We start from the raw sequence: 19,684 nt of genomic DNA, 5'->3' as shown, positions 1-19,684 counted from the left end.
TTCGTTGAGTTGTAATTTACGTACAAAATAATAATAATAATAATCATAATAATGATAATAATGATGCAATACTGATATTATTATTATTATTATTGTTGTACTTATCATATTATTATTATTATTATTGTTGTTTTTTGTTGTTGTTGTTGTTATAATTATTATTATTATTATTTCGCATTTTACATTGTATTTATTATATGTGGATATACACTGATATTAACTCTTATTATCTGATATTTTTATTGGAGTTTTTATCCTAATAGAGACGCTGATAAAGCTGTCTTATTGTTACAGACACCTACAGACACCTACAGACACTTACAGACACTTACAGGCACACTTACAGACACCTACAGACACCTACAGACACTTCCAGACACCTACAGGCACTTACAGGCACTTACAGACACTTACAGACACTTCCAGACACCTACAGGCACTTACAGACACTACAGACACTTACAGACACTTACAGACACCTACAGGCACTTACAGACACCTACAGACACCAGACACTTACAGGCACTTACAGACACTTACAGACACCTACAGACAACTTACAGACACCTCTACAGACACCTACAGACACTTACAGACACCTACAGGCACTTACAGACACCCACAGACACCTACAGACACCTCACAGACACTTGACACTTACAGACACCTACAGACACTTACAGACACCTACAGACACCTTACTTACAGACACCTACAGACACTTACAGACACTTACAGACATGGTTCTAAAGTAATCTACCTCTTCTAGACACTTACAGACATGGTTCTACACCTCTTCTAGACACTTACAGACATGGTTCTAAAGTACACCTCTTCTAGACACTTACAGACATGGTTCTAAAGTAATCTACCTCTTCTAGACACTTACAGACACCTACCTCTTCTAGACACTTACAGACATGGTTCTAAAGTGACACTTACAGACATGGTTCTAAAGTAATCTACCTCTTACAGACACCTACTCCCTGCCAGTGGACTCAACTCCGTCAGTATTGAGCACCAACATCAGCACTGAGATCTACCGACGTCCCGTGTATAGGTCCCCGCCTGCCGTCCGCAGAGCCCGACGACCCGACCACCCGACCCGACCACCCGACACCTCGGCGGTACCGGCGCCCGCAGCAGCACCGAGCCTTCATCATGAACGCCAGACCACCTGCACTTGTACCTGTCGCCTCCACAGCAGCACGGTGAGCAATGAGAGGAGCAGGCAAGAGAGAGGGCATGGGAGGGAATGAAAGGGTATGAAGAGGCAGGGGAGGTCAAGAGAGGGCAACAGGGGGTATGAGCGGGTATGAAGAAGCAGGAGAGGGGAAGAGAGGGTATGCAGAAGCAGGGAAGGGGAAGAGAGGGCAACAGAGGGCATGAGAAGGTATGAAGAAGCAGGAGAAGGGAAGAGAAGGCAAGAGAGAGGGAATGGGAGGGTACTAGAAGGCAGGGCAGGGGAAGAGAGGGTTGGAGAGGGGTAGGAGAGAGAGGGTATGAGTGGTAGGATAGGATAGGAGAGGGTTTTGAGAATATGAGAGGGGAAGAGAGGGCAGAAGAGAGCAAGAAGAGAGAGAGAGAGAGAGAGAGAGAGAGAGAGAGAGAGAGAGACTCTTACCCTAGCAGTAGAACTAATCATTATCAGGTATGTGTAATTATGATAAACACTATGCAGTAGGTGATGACGTCAGTACCACAGTCAGCCTCACCAGTTAATTAGATTCTATACTGATGACGTCACAGTTTACTTTAGTTGACGAAATAAAACAAAAGTCAGGAAGTGACTTTGAAGAATCAGTTAGATACTTGAAGAAAAAGTCAATACATGTAGTGAAAGATTTCTTAATGTTATATATCTTTATGGAAGCTGTTGTGAAGAAATTAATGAAAATATAGTAATTGATTATAGTATAATAGATGTAACCCTTAACCCCTTCACCGTGGCCGGTGGCGACACCTTACACAAGAGGTTAAATACGGGTTACGAGGAATTTGTTATAACTTTACTTTATCCTCTCGGCTGAGTTAAGTTGGTATAACATCCCTGACGGACGTAAATTATTATAAGTCAGGTCACAGTAAGCGGGAATTAGGTTGTCTAACAGCCAATGGTGAACTGTGTGTGTTGAGGTGTTGTGATATGATCATTAACGTGTGTCTTTACTCCCCAGGGGTGCAAGAGCCGTAGCAGGTCACGGGAGCGGCGGCTACTGGGCATGGGCGACTTGGAGAGCGTACTTGTGGGTGGAGTAAGTGGTGCAGGGGGGCGTGGTGTGGGTGTGGCCAGTGTGAGTGGGCGGAAGGTGGGCGTGAGTGGAGGAAATGGCAACAACAGTGGGAGAAACGTGGGTGGGAGTGCCAACAACAGCAGTGGTGGGTTGGGTCTCCCGACAGCGGGTAAGTCGGGTGCTAGTGGTGGGCGGGGCAAGACAGTGGGTGGTGCTAGTGGCAGAGATATCGGGCGAGGCAGTGCCTCTAAAGGAACTAATGGCGGTGGCGGGAGGCGGAGTGTACACCAAAAGCCAGGATTCTTAAAAACTGTGTCGATCATAGAGACGTTGAGTGAACTGGCCCATGGACCGGAAGTGCAGCGGCTAGCTCAGGAACCCCGGCCGCAGCGCCCCTCCCGTCCTCACTCTGGTTCACGCGCCTCCTCTTCTCGCCAACCAACCCTTACCACCTCCGCGGGCGGGGGAAGTGCCGGAGACCATGGTGACGACACCCCTACACGCCCACCTGGTCCACCTGTCCTGTCAGCAGACTTCCAGCAGTACAGTGAAAAGATCTACGACGCCGTCACCTCCCAGGGGCCAGAACCTAGCCTCAGGGGGAACCATGGGGGGCAGGGGCGCGTCCATAGCATCGCGCACCCTCGCAGAAGGGAGCGAACACAACCCAGGGGCGAGACTGCCCTGGGGGAGTCTCAGGGAGCCCCTGGGATAAGTAAGGAGAGCAGGAGGGAGGAAGAAGAAATCAGCAGGAAGCCTCGACCCGAACACCGCGGCAGAGAACGAGGCAGAACACCAGACTGGATTAAAAGAATATTCGATATCGCTAAAAAGGGTGACCTGCCATCTCTGGTGAGTACTGTGTGTGTGTGTGTGTGTGTGTGTGTGTGTGTGTGTCACTGTCACTCTCCAGCACGGTGACCCTGAGTAACACTGGGTGAGGTGTGGCAGTAAAGGACTCGCCCGTATTATTAAACAACATCTTCCCTTGAAGAGGGTCGTCGTGTTTCAACCCGAGTTTTAAATTACATGAGTCCTGAGGTACACCGCAGTACAGTACTTAATGGGGTGGTGTGGCGGTAAAATTAACTAATTCCAATAAAATTAATTTATAATATTGGAATTAGTTAATTTTACCGCCACACCACCCCGTTAAGTACTGTACTGCGGTGTCCCTGAGGACTCATTTAATTTAAAACTCGGGTTGAAACACGACGACCCTCTTCAAGGGAAGATGTTGTTTAATAATATGGACGTAAGCAAGGTAGAGCGGTGCCAGCCAGGACTAGGTGGTCATAACTCAGTGGGGCACTAATAACCTCATGAGTTATTCATTACCACTAAAACACAACCTGACTCTCTCTCACAAACAAGATCATAACAAGTCTCTACTTTAACACAACGTCACTCTCGTCATACCAGCCATCACTGTCATTATCCTTAGTCTTACCTTAACTAATACCACTTCTCATACTCACCACATTGTTCCCAGTGTAAGGAAGACTCTCGCAGCCTAGACCACACGTCATCTCTCAACACCTTCTAATCTTTTACAACAGTACGTGGACCTTTGCTCTACTGTTTGTGATGACACTACGCAGTTCATAGATAACTAGATAGATAAATAGATATATCTTTATTCTGTACAATCATAGACTATGTAAAAATAAACAAATAAATAAATAAATAAAACTAAATAAATAGGTAGATAAACGGATAAATATACCAAAAGAATAAATAAATAAATAAATAAATAAATAAATACAAATAACAAATAAATAAATAGATAAATAAATAAATAAATAAATAAATAAAAATAACAAGTAAATAAATAAATAAATAACATAACATAAAGCTATTCACCTCATCAACCAGATCAGTCCTTCACTCTCCCCTTCACGCCAGCAAACACCTCTACTGTGCCTCCCACAGTTAATAATGACTCAGCGGACGTATAGTGACCTGGTAGACGCATTTAAAGACATTAGTGAAGCATTATAGTTCATTATAACATCGACACAAGGTTGTCTTTTCAGTTACTATCACCAGGGTTAGTGTGTGTGTGTGTGTGTGTGTGTGTGTGTGTGTGTGTGTGTGTGTGTTATACATGACACCTGTCCTTTCAGTCCTCATCACAACCTGTCATTCTGCCACACCTCACCTCACCTCCTCCAGGCACGTTCCCTCCTCCTCCTCATCATCATCATCATCTTATTTCACACTTCTCGATAATGAAACTCTCCTCCCCTCTCTCGCCATTCTCTCCATCTCTCATTGTACTACTCAATTATGTACATCAGTGTTCTTAGTCACGGTGTACAAGTCCAAGTTCAATTATATGTCATTAGTTAGTGGCTTATTGTCCTGCAACACTAAGACGTAAACACCGTCCTCTCTCTCTCTCTCTCTCTCTCTCTCTCTCTCTCTCTCTCTCTCTCTCTCTCTCTGTCCTGCTCTTAGTTCCTCGTAGTTTGGCTCTTTAAAACACCCCTAAAATACTCTCTCACCTGCTGCCTTAAAATAGGGTCTTTATTTACAGTATTGTATGTATGACTGATGACTTAAGTATGACTGTTGTATCAGCTGGTGCATAAGATGTGACTAACAAACCTCCGACTATTATTTTTGATTTGTTATATATTTATTAGACATTCTTAGTTGTATTAGTGTTATACATCAATACATTCTCACTCGTATTATTCTTGTTATACATTCATTATACATCCTCAGTTGTATTACTTGTACTGTCCATTAATACATCAACAGCTGTCTGTATATTAGTCTTGCTGTTCATTGATACATTTCTTACTGTCTCGCCATCTTGAAGAATCAGCAAGAGTGTAAACATTGCCAGTGTGTGTGTGTGTCTGTGTATATATGTGTGTGTATATATGTGTGTGTGTGTGTGTGTGTGTGTGTGTGTGTGTGTGTGTGTAGATGAGTGATAGTCTGTCTCTTAACCTGTCTTAATACAGCGAAACCTCCATATAACGGAATTCTTTCTCAATATAATCCGTTAAATAAAGGTTTCACTGTATGGAGTCAAGGTTTTGATATGTCTGCAGCACCTCTGTTCTAAGTGAAGTGTGAGAGAGAGAGAGAGAGAGAGAGAGAGAGAGAGAGAGAGAGAGAGAGTTGGTCCTGTTATTCTCTAAACAACTACCAATCTTAACTACCCAAAACAATAAATAAATAAAGCCTATATTCTCTTTACCAATTCAATAACTATTCCCTCATTTATCATTCACATACTCATTAACTTTACCCTTTATATTCACGACCTCTCCAAAATATTTATTCCTTAATTATCGTCATTTTTCTCATTTTTTGTGTTTTATTTATTTTTTTCATTATTTTCTCTCATTCCTTTAGTACTTCGCCACAACCTCAGCTCAATAGAAGAACACCGACGTAGTTACACACTGATGGTTGGTTTATGTCGTGTTTATTTTACGTCACTGGAGGGTTTTAATGTCTGGTGTGACGGAGGATCGGGATATTGGGAGTTTAGGGGTGAGGAGGGGCAAGTGTTTCAGAGCGGTAGAGGTGGAGTGGGGGCAAGTGTTTCAGAGCGATAGAGTGGGGGCAAGTGTTTCAGAGCGGTGGAGTGGGGGGCGGGTGCCTCTGGTTGTGACAGAGTGGGGGCAAGTGTTTCAGAGCGATAGAGGTGGAGGGGCAAGTGTTTCAGAGCAGTAGAGGTGGGGAGGGGGCAAGTGTTTCAGAGCAGTAGAGGTGGAGGGGGGCAAGTGTTTCAGAGCGGTGGGAGGTGAGTGGGGCAAGTGTTTCAGAGCGGTGGAGGGCAAGTGTTTCCAGAGCGGTAGAGGTGGAGTGGGGGGCAAGTGTTTCAGAGCGGTGGAGGTGGAGTGGGGGGCAAGTGTTTCAGGAGCGGTAGAGGTGGAGTGGGGCAAGTGTTTCAGAGCTGGTAGAGGTGGAGTGGGGGGGCAAGTGTTTCTGTGAGCGGTAGAGGTGGAGCGGGGGCAAGTGTTTCAGAGCGGTGGAGTGGGGCAGGTTTCAGAGCGGTAGAGGTGGGGTGGGGCAAGTGTTTCAGAGCGGTAGAGGTGGAGGGGCAAGTAAGTCAGAGCGGTGGAGTGGGGGGGCAAGTGTTTCCAGAGCGCAGAGGGAGTGGGGGGGCAAGTGTTTCAGAGCGGTGGAGTGGGGGCAAGTGTTTAGAGCGGTAGAGGTGGAGGGGGGGCAAGGTTTCAGAGCGGTGGAGTGGGGGCAAGGGGTTTTAGAGCGGTAGAGGTGGAGTGGGGGCAAGTGTTTCAGAGCGGTGGAGTAAAAGTGTTTAGAGAGGTGGAGGTGGGAGTGGGGGCAAGTGTTTCAGAGCGGTAGAGGTGAGTGGGGCAAGTGTTTCCAGAGCGTGGAGTGGGGGCAAGTGTTTCAGAGCGGTGGAGGGGGGCAAGTGTTTCAGGAGCGGTGGAGTGGGGGGCAAGTGTTTCAGAGCGGTGGAGGGGGCAAGTGTTTGTGCTGGTAGGGGTTCATTGGTTGGGGGGCAATTGTATCTTAAGCTTGCCATATTACGCCTATTCCTTCCTCTGTTTTTCCTCTTATAGAAACTCGACTTCACCAATTAATCAACATATAGCAACATCAATTCACTACGTATTTCCTATATTAATTAACTATATTACAAGGTGTTTATCTATCAGGTATAAGAACATAAGAACATAAGAAAGTGGGATACTGCAGGAGGCCGACTGGCCCATACAGGGCAGATCCCTTTCACACCCATCCCAGCACTTCCATGTGCCTATCCAACTTCGTCTTGAAGCTCCCTAGCGTCCCCGATCCTACTATAGCACTCGGTAGCCTATTCCACATATCCACAACTCTATTACCAAACCAGTGCTTGCCTATATCCTTTCTGAATCGGAATTTATCTAATTTAAAGCCATTTGTTCTAGTTATTTCTGTTATTACTGAGCTTCAGAACATCTTCCATTTTACCCTTGTTAATCCCACTTACCCACTTGTACACCTCTATCATATCTCCCCTAATCTACGCCTCTAATGAATGCAAGCCTAAGCTTTTCAGTCTTTCTCATATGGAAGGTTTCTAATATTATGGATCATTTTTGTCATTCTTCTTTGTACTCTCTCCAAAGAATCTATGTCCATTCTATAATAAGGACACCAGAACTGAACCGCATAATCCATGTGTGGCCTCACTAATGCTAGGTAAAGTTTCAAGATATCGTCAGCAGTTCTGTTACTCACAGATCTAGATATGAACCCAAGAATCCTGTTTGCCTTGTTGCGAACGCTAATACATTGTTTTCTAGGTTTCAAGTCGTTGCTAACAAATACACCTAGATCTTTTTCACAAACTGAGTTTTCTATTTCCGTGTTACCTAGTTTATACTTAACGTTTGTATTCGTCTTCCCTATCTGTAGTACCTTGCATTTGTCAGTATTAAAATTCATTTGCCAGTCTACTGACCACTCATGTAAGGTATCTAGATCTCTTTGAAGGTGTTCAAAGTCACTGTCTGAATTTATCACTCTCCCCATTTTGGTATCATCTGCAAATTTACTAATCCTACTAGTTATGCCTAAATCAAGATCATTAATGAATATACCAAACAGCAGAGGGCCTAATACAGATCCCTGGGGAACTCCGCTTTTGACCGCACCCCAGTCTGACTTTAATCCATTTATGCTGACTCTTTGTTTCCTACCAGTTAACCATGACCTAATCCATTTTAATACTGATCCACCTATTCCATGTGCTTCTACCTTCCTTATCATTATACTGATTTTACCTCTGTTTTCTTATAGTGATGTTATATATGTTCTGGCTGGTATAACTGAACACTTGTGAACAAAACAATGACACAAAGAAAATAGTTATAGGATAGTAATTATAGTTTGGTGGTGTAAGGGAGTAATATATGTTATAGGCGTAATATTAAAAAAGTAATATTATTAATTATAGGAATTATATATCTGTGTTATAGGAGTAATATATGTAGAGGAAGAATTATTTAGTTTGCTTTATATAGATGTACTACAAAAAAGTTCTTATCATATTTATCATAATATAAAGTTTCGTGAGCTGTGGTTAATCATACGACACAGTTCTCATGATTCTTGATGAGATTGTTGTATGATTGTTGATGATCCAGGTGTGATTAAGTGTTACAAAGAGTAATTAGTGTTTATTGTTAGAGGGAGTATGGTGATTGTTGTGTTAATTGATATAGCGAGGATTGTTGATTTTTTTTTTTAGAAACTGATTATTGAGCAGGTAATCAAGTTTGAGTTTTTTAAAAGAAATGTGAAGATGCATGGATTGATTTTGGGTGGTTCAGAGTTTAAGGTTAAGAATATATTTTGGGAGGTTTAGAATATATTTTGGAAGTTTATATTATAATCTAAGAGGTTTAGAATATAATTAAGAGGTTTAGAATATATGTTAATAGAATATATGTTAAGAGGTTCACCATGACATACACATTTCAGAAGCGCAGTGTGGTCGATATGGAAGGCACACTGATCCGTAACCTCAGCGACCACAGCGGCAACAACCTGCTGCACGTGATGGCTGTGTTCGGCCACCTGGCTCCCCTCGCCTGGCTCCTCACCTCCCAGCAGGTGTTGGTCGACGCCCTCCACGACGAGAACAAGTTTGGACTCACGCCCCTCGTGTGTGCCATCAAGGTAACGACACATTTGTTTGTCTTAATCTCCCTGACACTTAATCACCCGCTATATTAACACGTTGAAGGTTTTAATGTATAATTGAGCTTCAACAACTGGAAAAGGTTAGTAATTACACGAGTCCATCAACACTACAAGTTATGAGGGATAAAACTCTCTCTATATTAACATAAAGCATCAATAATTCTTTCTATTAAGTATCTGATGTTTGTTGTCCTAATTCATTTATTTATAAAAGAACTACAATGTTTCTACCATGATACTGTACCGGCGACGTACTCATTCTCTGTGTAACTTGCATTTCACGTTCACCCCAACACACTCACACTAAAGTAGTCCTTTCACTCGGGTTTTAGCTTAAAAAAATCTATTGACCAAACGTGCAACTGATGTTTACCATACCGGGGTACAGATACATCCCGGCCCCTATAGTCAACAGCTAGCCAGGTAAACAAGCCCGTAGGTAAGATATCACCTATTGTATATTCCTCTATTGTGGTGGTCACCTCACAAGGCAGCGTCGGGTTTGGGATGTATCATACGTTAATAATACTATAAATGATTCACTCTCACAAGCAGGTGTATATCCCAGTGTTGGATGAGATTGAAGAAATTTTATATACAATTCGACAATACATTACAGTCCACCACTTATTACAAATTAGAAACAAAACAAAAATAATTATCGGAATTGCACTTAAGACGTACCAGAAACATTCTCTAAGGGGGTGAATTAACAGAGGAATATATAAGAATACACTGTGTAGATACCTGTAGTTGCTGTTGTCCCCGGTACAGTATGGGCGGCTGCGGCTGGTACAGTGGATGGTGGAGAATACAGGAGTGAGGGACAAGGTGCGGTGTAAGGACGGTGAGAGGTCCTTACTACACGTCGGTGCCAAGTACGCCCAGGAGGAGGTCAGTTTATCTGTGTGGGATAAATGTATCAAGTAATGTAGGAATGTTTGTTGTGGCTTGTTTAGTTAAATTATGAATGTTTATTTAGTATGGTGTAGTTAGTAAATTAATGTTTATTTTGTCTTATTAATTTAGTCAATGTTTCTCGGGAAATGTTTACACGATTATTTTTTAGCCAGACAGAGTAATTATGGACAAATTTTACCTAATGCAGTTAATTTACTGGAAAGAGAGAGAGAGAGAGAGAGAGAGACTAGCATGTAATAACTCCTCTATGTATGAACATATTACAGGTGGTGGGGTGGTTGGTGGAGTACATGATGGCGCACGAGGTCCCGCTAGACAACAAGGATCACAATGGCAACACGGCGCTCCACTTGGCGGCTCGGACTGGTAACTCCCGCGTGTGTTCCATCCTACTACAACACGGTGCTGATGTGACGCTCAAGGTAACCACGCGCGCTCTGCTTACTTCCGGGGTTTGTTGTGTTATTGGATATACAGTACAGTAAGAATTTGAAGACGTATACACTGATATATTTAATTTTTTTTACACATGTTCACATGTTTATGTTCGTGTGTTTTTGTTTACAATTAATTCACAATAAATTTTGTCCTTGCCTTCACGTGCATTCTTCTGTTTACATATTTTTACATGAAAACTCAGTAACTTCTCTGTTGTTACCTACACGAACGTGCCTGTGTACATATTTCAATTGAATCCTCAGTAATTACGCTGTTTTACCGACATAAAACTTTTTTAATTGAATTCATATGTCACGTGAAGAATCAGCCTAACGCTAAAGGTCCTGTCCTAACTTAACACAACCTCCTCCAGGTAGAGTAGCGTTAGGGTGGTTACCCTTCAGGTGACATAAGCTGGGGTGTCTGGTCTACAGGTGAGCCCAACTTAACATAACCCAGTAGCTAATATTAACATTATGGAACGGTTACAGAATGACATGGGACAGAAGGCGTGGGAGGTGTGTGTGGTGCGGGGTCACCTGGCGTGTGCCGAGTACCTGTGTGTGCATGAGTCTGGCCTCGCCCTCGCCACCGACCTCACGCGGAGAGAAGCAGAGCTGGAGGCCGCGATGGCAGACAACCATGATCTCAGAGTCAACTTCAAGTGAGTTTCTTGCTAGCGCTGTGTTGGAATATTTATATGAGGATGTATCAATTTAGATAAGCCACCTGACTCTTATGTTATAGACTATAGAGTATCCTGACCCGAAGGTCACTTGGAAATTCTGGTCTGGATTCAGCTGTTTTCTTAGTTGTTCGGGAGCTCGGTGAACATATTCGGGAGCCAGCTCCCCACACATGAATGAGAATGCTGCATACGACTAAGAAAACGGCTGGTTGTCTTTATACTGATGCTCCTTCTTTATACACACACATACACACCATCGTATGTTGAGGACCACAGTGAGGCAGCTGTTTTTAATCTGGGAGGTAAACTCTTTTAAAATAATACTATCTGGTGTTTTACCAGTCATATCGATCACTATTCAGTTACACCACTAATGAAATGTTTCCTATACGATGTTACTAAGTCTTAAGTATCATCTTTCATCCATCATGCGTCGTGCGTCTGGTTATATTGGTCATTTACCCGCAAAGAAAAAGATCCCTTCTTATAGTGAATTACCAAGACGTAAATCTTTCAGAGAGGTGTTGAGTGTGGCGCGGCGGCTGGTGAAGGAGAGGGAGGAGGTGGTGCGTGAGTTGTCCCGCCTCCACGACCACATGGTGGAGGCTCACGACAACAACATCATGGCGCTACAAGTCTTGGCTGAAGAAAACAACTCTCTCAGGGACCGCGTCAATGGCGTCAGGCAGTCCACGCATGCGCGGTGAGTTGCCACGACATGACCCCCCTGATTCCTTCTAGTCTGGTAAATGAATCTATCTATCTATCTAAACCCCTTTGAGTACGATGACTTAACTCCTTAGGTACGATGAACAGCTCCAGAGTACGATGCCTCACGCCTGGAGTTTTAAACACCCTCTTCCGTTGAAGAGGGTCGTCATGTTTCAACCCGAGTTAAAAAAAAAAATCAGTTCTGAAGGACACCGCAGTACAGCACTTAACGGGGTGGTGTGGCGGTAAAATGATATAATTCCAATATTATAATTAATTTATAATATTGGAATTAGTTAATTTTACCGCCACACCACCCCGTCAAGTACTGTACTGCGGTGTCTTTCAGGGCTAACTTTTTTTAAAACTCGGGTTGAAACACGACGACCCTCTTCAACGGAAGAGGATGTTTAAAACTCCAGGCGTTAACCCCTTGAGTAGAATGACAACCCCTTGATGACGACAACTTAACGCCTTTGAGTACAATCACATAATCCTTGAGTGCGGTCACTCCCCATGACTCCAGCTGCCCTGTAAATTAACGATATATTTACAAGAGAGAGAGAAATAATTCTACTCTCCTTTCATCTGTTGTACGAAACTAAATACACACATGTATCTTGTCAGCGTTTGTCATGTTTGAGTGTCATGTTTGAGTGTCATGTTTATTTACCGCTTATTATGTTTGTGTTCCATATTTATAATCATTATTTACCATATTAATTTGTCATGTTTGTTTGTCATGTTTGTTTGTCATATTAATTTGTCATGTTTGTGTCAGGGAACAAGTGGAGTCAGTTATAGAGTACGTGAACGGGTTACACGAGCGGTGGCAGGGAGCACAGAAGACCTGGTTCGGGTCCTCGCTGGTGGACATGGAGCACAGGATGTTACTGGTGGAGGAGGCGTGGAAGAAGCTCAGACACCGGAGTCACCGCACCGTCGCCACCGCCCATCACCCGCTCGATGTGTTCAGGTGAGTCGTGAGTCTTCAGGTGATTATCGTGTCTTCAGGTGAGTCGTGAGTCTTCAGGTGAGTAGTGAGTCTTCAGGTGATTATCTTGTCTTCAGGTGAGTCTTGTGTCTTTAGGCGATTCGTGAGTCTTCAGGTAAGTCGTGAGTCTTCAGGTAAGTCGTGAGTCTTCAGGTGAGTCGTGAGTCTTCAAGTGAATCGTGAGTCTTCAGGTAAGTCGTGAGTCTTCAGGTAAGTCGTGAGTCTTCAGGTGAGTCGTGAGTCTTCAGGTGAGTCGTGAGTCTTCAAGTGAATCGTGAGTCTTCAGGTGAGTCTTGTGTCTTCAGGTGAGTCGTGAGTCCTTAGGTGAGTCTCATGTCGTGTCATGTGTCTTTAGGCGAGTCGTGAGTCTTCAGGTAAGTCGTGAGTCATCAGGCGAGTCGTGAATCTTCAGGTGAGTCGTGAGTCATCAGGCGAGTCGTGAATCTTCAGGTGAGTCGTGAGTCTTCAGGTGAGTCGTAAGGCTTCAGGTGAGTCGAAAGGCTTCAGGTGAGTCGTAAGGCTTCAGGTGAGTCGTAAGTCTTCAGCGGATTTTACTCACCACAATGTCTGTTTTACCTGATCTGAGTGACGGATGTTTTTGGTACATGAGACGTTTTTTTTATTTTCTTCTTCAGGTGAAACGAAATTATAAATTAATTCTTGGTTTATTTAGTTTTTCTTGCCGTTTATTATTGTTTCCAAAATGTAGTGTGTAGCTGAACTGTTTTCAAAAGGTATTGTTTTCTGGTACATAATGCGTAATGACTATTATTTTTACAGGTATGGAAAATAATAACCGCGATTTTGATTAACTTCATCAGATTCAAAGTTGATAAAATTACTTCAGTATTTACCATTAAATTCTGTGTACTATGATGAAACAGACGAGCAACAGTGTGTGTTAGTAGCAGCGAGCCTTCATGGTACCGTACTGTACTGTACCTCTCCACTAGTTTAAATAACAAGTTTGAAATATAATGCTGACTCACTTCAATCATTAGAGTTGTGATGGCTTCTAGAATACTGACGCCTTTCCTCTTTACCACCAGTTAGACCTGTTTATTTTCTTATACATTTGTCTGTACTGTCACAACATACTGTAGGTGCTGGCAGTACTTCAGAATTCATTATTCTCAACGACCTTACTAAGTACAGTCAGTTACATACCATTGTTATGTAAGGAATTAATGTATACTGTAACCGGTGCTAGGTTTATTATGATGTGAACACACACACACAAGCGCACACACACACACACACACACACACAAGAGCACACACACACACAAACATACACACAAGCACGCACACACACACACGCACACACACACGCGCACACACACACACACACACACACACACACACACACACACACACACACAGCACAGATGCATATGCCAATACTTATCTAAAATACTCTCATGATGCAGGGCGAAGCTTTGCTCTATACGGGCCCAGGGAGGAGACTGCCGCCTGGGTGACCTTCCCTCACTCTGCTCCTCTGAGGAGTCTCTCGTCTCACTTTTCCCATTTAGTGAGGAGGAAGACGTGTATGAAGGAGTTGAGGACTACGCCGCCACTACTTCACCAGCTCACTCCACGCCCACACGGGCCACTACTCTCACGTCTACACCAATGCGTACACCTGCCAGTGGTGGTGTTGACGTGCGCTCTGAGACACTCCCGGCCAGACTGGAGGCTTTATCACCCCGTGTTGGTCGTAGTGATCATATACAAGAGCCAGACTACCTGAGCCGGAGTGAGGCCAACCTAGCGGATGAACCTCCCGACCCAATTATAGACCACAAACAGTCGCCAATATCCTCTAGGTCAAGAAATCCAGCCTCCAAGGTGAAGGACAGTCCTGGGCGACCATACTGGGCTGATGCCAGTCTGAGCCCTGGTTTAGGTTTAATTAGTGAACAGTTAGCTGGAAACTCACCGAGTGGAGAGAGGTTAGGTAAGGAAGAAGTCAGTGCCAGACTGCGGGAGTTAGCACTAACGTCAGAGAGTGGCTCTTGTTCTGTGCTGGAGGTGATCGAACCTTCTAGTGATGAGAGTGACGCGGCACCTGAAGATGATCCTGGATCGCTGGACCCCCAGATAGGGCCCCGGGGAGCGGCGCCCCCGCGGGCCAGTGAGGAGAGCAGTAGCGGAGAGGCTAAGGCACTCCGTCTGCCCCATGATCGGCGCCAAAAACGTGGGCCTCGAGCCCGCCATGATGAAGGCGAGAGCTCTGTGCGAGGAGGTGAGGCAACCACTACGTCTAGCGAGAGTGGTGCTGACTCTACCTGTGTGAAGCAAGTCGACCTCCTGCATGGCACTGACCACCCACACCATCTTCGACTGCATCACACAGACAATACTGACCATAAGCACTTTTTAGTGAATGAGACATCCCCGGGCGCCGCTGCCGCGGATGTCTCTGATATTTGTGGACAGCGGCACCTGGGGGATGGGGAGGGCATGGAGAGCACCCTCAAGGACACGTCTGTAGGAGTGACATCTGTGTACAAACGTAAAGGATTCCTCCATAAGTTTTCCATTAAACCACGGTGGCCTTCTAAACGCAAAGTGAAAACAGTGCGAAAAGTTCCTGAACTTAGTGCACGAGACTTCCAGGAGACGTACGGCAATGTGAGGGAGTCCACCTTGTCTCTGGGTGACACTGATGCCCACACCACCACCGAGTCCAACACTTCGTCTAGTCAAGAGTACAGTAACTCCTCTGAGGAGTCATCTATAGGCAAGCCCACCACCTCCACCACTACTACTTCTTCCTCCACAGTCACTGCTCGACCCTCTGACCTACCTGAAGCAGAAGCAGCTCGGCACAGGACCCGCAGTGGTGCATCCTCGTCGGACAAGCATATTGAACATGGCAACAGCAGTATTACCAGTAATCCTGGTATGAGTGGATCTTGTCCATCCAGCCCTCCGCCACTACCTGCTCGCCGGAAGCTGCTGCCAGAGGATAGTTCACCTGCTACACCACCTTCATCAGCACCGCCCATCCCTCCTGAACCTGAGTTCGAATCTATGGAGGAAAACCTACCACCTGTGCCCGAGGAGGCGGTGTTAAAACCTGGGAGTGAGGCCCGTAGTGTGGCTGCCTCTGAGGACTCAGGTATTGTGGCGCGGCCCGCCTCCAGCGCCTCCAAGTCAGATTCTGTATCTCGCCCAGAATCCTCCTCCTCCTCTTTTCCTCCTTTCAAGAGTGACTATCCCCTCCAGAAGGGGTTTTCTCTAACTCAGGACCTCCTGCCTACCCCAGACTCTAGTACTGCTGGTCGCATGTCCCCCGCACCTAGTGAGATAAGCAAGACCGAGTCAGCACTCTCCCCTCCTTCCCATGCCTCAGATGTCAGTAAGAGTGAGTCAGCACGACAACTTAGTGTTGGGAAAGGTAGTGTGGGAGGCAGCACAAGTGTCAGCAGTAAGGAGGGGTCAGCATCCTCCTCGTCAGATTACTCGCTGACATTATTGCCTCTCAAGAAGCAACTGAACGTCAAGACGGCTGCCATCATTGACATATCTTGTGAGCAGAAGACTAAGAAGCCAGACCAGCCCAGCATCAGTTCCTCCACTCGGGTGAGCATCACTTATGTTTCTTTATTTATACACCGTGTCTACTGTACAGCAGCACCAGGTAGTCGCCACAGTGATGTACTTAGTGCACCTGGTGTACCTGGTGTAGTTAGTGTAACTGTGTATCTGGTGTATTAAAAGTACATGTGTACACCCACTAAAAAATTATTCGGCAGCCTTACGGCGTGATACAATGACACGGGTGCCGAATAATTTTTAGCGGGTGTACTTAGTGTACCTGTGTACCTGGTATACCTAGTGTACTTGGTGTACTTAATGTACCTGGTGTACTTAGTGTACTTGGTGTACTTAGTGTACCTGTATTATGAGTGTGGGCTGACTTATATAGATCATCCTTGAGTGAGTGTGGACCATCCATACTATACGATATAGACTTTGTTGGCAAAACAAAAAGACAGAATATTTAGAACACGTTCGTCACTTATTCTTATTTCTTGCCCTTTGTTTACTCACTCAGGGAGACTCAGGGAGTTCAAAGAAGGAAGAGAAGCCATGGTATGAACTGTCAGATGAGGAGTCGGACATCTTACTGCCTGACCGTCTTACTAGCAAGGTCATACCCCGGCACTCATCATCTGAGGACGAAACAGAAGTGTGCTGAACCATAACAAGAACTAGTAGACAGACACACACTGTTGGTGAAAGGTTGTGATGTGATGACATATTGCCACGGATTTATGATATTATGGCGTTAGATATTCTTATTACTGTACTTATTATATATATATATATATATATATATATATATATATATATATATATATATATATATATATATATATATATATATATATATATATATATATATATATCAGTGTAACATGACAAATTGTGTGCCTGAATTAAGCAAACGTCGACTTTATATATTACCTGTTAAGGGCAGGTTAAGTGGTTTGGTGAGAAAGAAAAGGAAGAATGCAATGAAAAATGACATTATTTACTAATATTGAAATTACACTTGGGATTCGTTTTAATAGTTGAATTGACATTAACATTCCCAACCTGTCATAGCACTGTGTGGTACTGATGATACTCTGACTTCCTTCAGCTTGTTCTAATGTTTTCACAATAATTGTATGAATATTGACACTGGGAGGTAAAACATGTGAAAATTATCTTTGGTGTGCCATAATTACATTTCTTAACTGCATGACTAAAACCAGGTAAAAGTGACATGGAATCATGTGTTGTGTAAAATATGAATTATAAATTGTTTCCCTTGATGAGTTGTGAAGTAATATGTGAAGCATGACTGTTATTGTTTATGGTAAATTATAATGTTCTATATCTTGTACTGGGGTTCGTAAGACATTTGTTGTGGCTGAGTCAAGATATATGTTACACAAGTTGAGTTTTCATCAACAACTTTAAGATTCAAATTTTATCTTAAGCAATTGAAAGAAATTCTCACAAATGACAATAATTTGACTTTCAGTTATTCATGGAACATCTCTACAAAAAACAATAGGTTTTCACACTGATTATAATAGAAAAATAACTAAAACAAAAAGAAAGGAAATTCATTGATCCTAACAGAAAAAAAAATAGTTTAAATTGAAATTTTGAGAATAATTTAAAGCCTGGTGAGGATATGACGATGTATAAAACCCAAAAGGTGTAGAAAGTAGAGATGGTTTAAACTTAGGATATAAAAGACATGGTCTATACCGTAATGTAAAGGGGTCATATCGAAGGTTTGAGTCAGACACCATGTTGATTTTAGAACCTTTGTGTGTGTGTGTGTGTGTGTGTAAAGACGTGTCTACTATAACCCTCTACAAAATAAAACAAATCATGTTTGTTAGGGAGACGCATGTTTATATCTACCCAAAAATACTGTAAATGTTCAGGTCGAGGTGTTACAAGTTGGTATGGTACTCATACCTGGACCCAAAAATACTTTGTTACACAGATCCTCACACAGTGTCTTGCCAACTATGTACTCTCTGATATGACCCTTAAAGAGATTAACTACACCTGGATTGTGTCAGTTGCTGTACTGTATTCTCCTTCCCGCAGAGCAAAATATGGAGTTGTGTATTGTATTGTATAGTAGTATTTAGTAAGAAAACTTAACAAAGTTTATTCGTAATTGGAGGCTCAAAGAGGATCTATTCTTTTTTCTCTGTACCGGGCAGTGCCATCTGTGTACTGTGCCATCTGTGTACTGTGTAGTGCCACCTGTGTACTGGGCAGTGCCATCTGTGAACTGTGCCAAGTGTGTATTGTGCAGTGCCATCTTTGTACTGTGCCTAGTGTGTACTGTGCAGTGCTGTTCATGTGCTGTAACTGGAATGTACTGTGCAGCATCATAACTAGTACTGTGCCAATCCTAAACTCCCAGTGCCCATCAGATTGTGCCAAAACTCACACGGACTTGAGGGGGTAACGGTGCTGTGTGTGTGTGTGTGTGTATGAGAGAGAGAGAGAAAGAGAAACACGTTGGGCGCTGTCTGGTATCAGTGACCTTGTAAATGCTCAGCCGTAGCTTGTAGACACGTGCAGTGAAACCCACATAGGAATGATCAACTTAAAGGGGGTTATTTTAGTGGTTTACAGGTGGTGTGTGTGTGTGTGTATTGGGTCCACACACACACACACACACACACACACACACACACACACACACACACACATACTCATATACACACACGCACGCACACACACGCACGTACCATCTATGGACCCTCAAAATAAACCCCATAATAACTCGCTATATATTTTTGTATTACCTTCACTTGGTCATCATGTAAGTCATCCCATTAGTAGTCGTCATCACTTTACATATTGATCATGACGTCATAAAGATAAGGTGGAAAATTGACTTGGGGTTTTTTCTTGGCGTTTTCTATTAACATTTATATATAATTCACATTGTGCCATGAAGGTTCTGAACATGGGTGTACATGAGTTAGAATAGGTTAAAGAAAAAGTATTTTATATTGTATTAGGGAAAAACCTTCTATTAACAGGTAAGAATTAATAATCTAATACTCATTATCTCTCTCTTATAAATTATGTTAATTATTGAAAGCAAATTGATTGTGTTTTTTTTTTCAATGTGGTTGTGAAGAGTTATATTAAGGATATCTTTCATTATTATCTACTAAAAATATATATATATTTTTGCGGGGGGCTTAAAATCTAGGGCTATAAATTCCCATAAAATACCCCAAGACAGCGATCTTCTGCCCCTCGACCACCCAAAAGCTACCATCTTCGCGAGTCAACTTGAGGTCCTGCAGGGTGGCTGCTCTGGTCCTCCTGCCACTCTTTGAGTGCTGTTCGTCAACACATATAAGAGCATTTCTCCCCAGTCTCCCTCTTACCCCCACTCTACTGTCTTTATCACAAAGAGACCACTCTGTAGTTCCCAGCTTCTCCCGTTCAAGGTGTTGGTGGAGGA

The 19,684-nt window shown here is 43.5% G+C and overlaps 1 protein-coding gene across 1 annotated transcript in view; it reads left to right on the top strand.

Moving 5' to 3' along the window:
- Positions 1-16,987, top strand: part of LOC121876548 — a 70,205-nt gene extending 53,218 nt beyond the window's left edge. The window contains exons 3-12 of the mRNA XM_042381745.1: positions 976-1,211; positions 2,178-3,086; positions 8,697-8,894; positions 9,693-9,812; positions 10,106-10,261; positions 10,769-10,941; positions 11,483-11,668; positions 12,458-12,652; positions 14,100-16,260; positions 16,736-16,987. Coding sequence (XP_042237679.1) covers positions 976-1,211; positions 2,178-3,086; positions 8,697-8,894; positions 9,693-9,812; positions 10,106-10,261; positions 10,769-10,941; positions 11,483-11,668; positions 12,458-12,652; positions 14,100-16,260; positions 16,736-16,879 — 4,478 coding nt within the window. The 3' untranslated portion in view covers positions 16,880-16,987. The remainder of the gene's footprint in view (positions 1-975; positions 1,212-2,177; positions 3,087-8,696; positions 8,895-9,692; positions 9,813-10,105; positions 10,262-10,768; positions 10,942-11,482; positions 11,669-12,457; positions 12,653-14,099; positions 16,261-16,735) is intronic.
- The last annotated feature ends 2,697 nt before the right edge of the window (positions 16,988-19,684 follow it).

The sequence above is a fragment of the Homarus americanus genome, unplaced genomic scaffold (genome assembly GCF_018991925.1).
Source record: "Homarus americanus isolate GMGI-L3 unplaced genomic scaffold, GMGI_Hamer_2.0 scaffold28, whole genome shotgun sequence".
NCBI classification, from domain to species: Eukaryota; Metazoa; Arthropoda; class Malacostraca; order Decapoda; family Nephropidae; genus Homarus; species Homarus americanus.
Note: the sequence above shows the minus strand (reverse complement) of the source record. Positions and strands in the feature narration are given on the sequence as shown.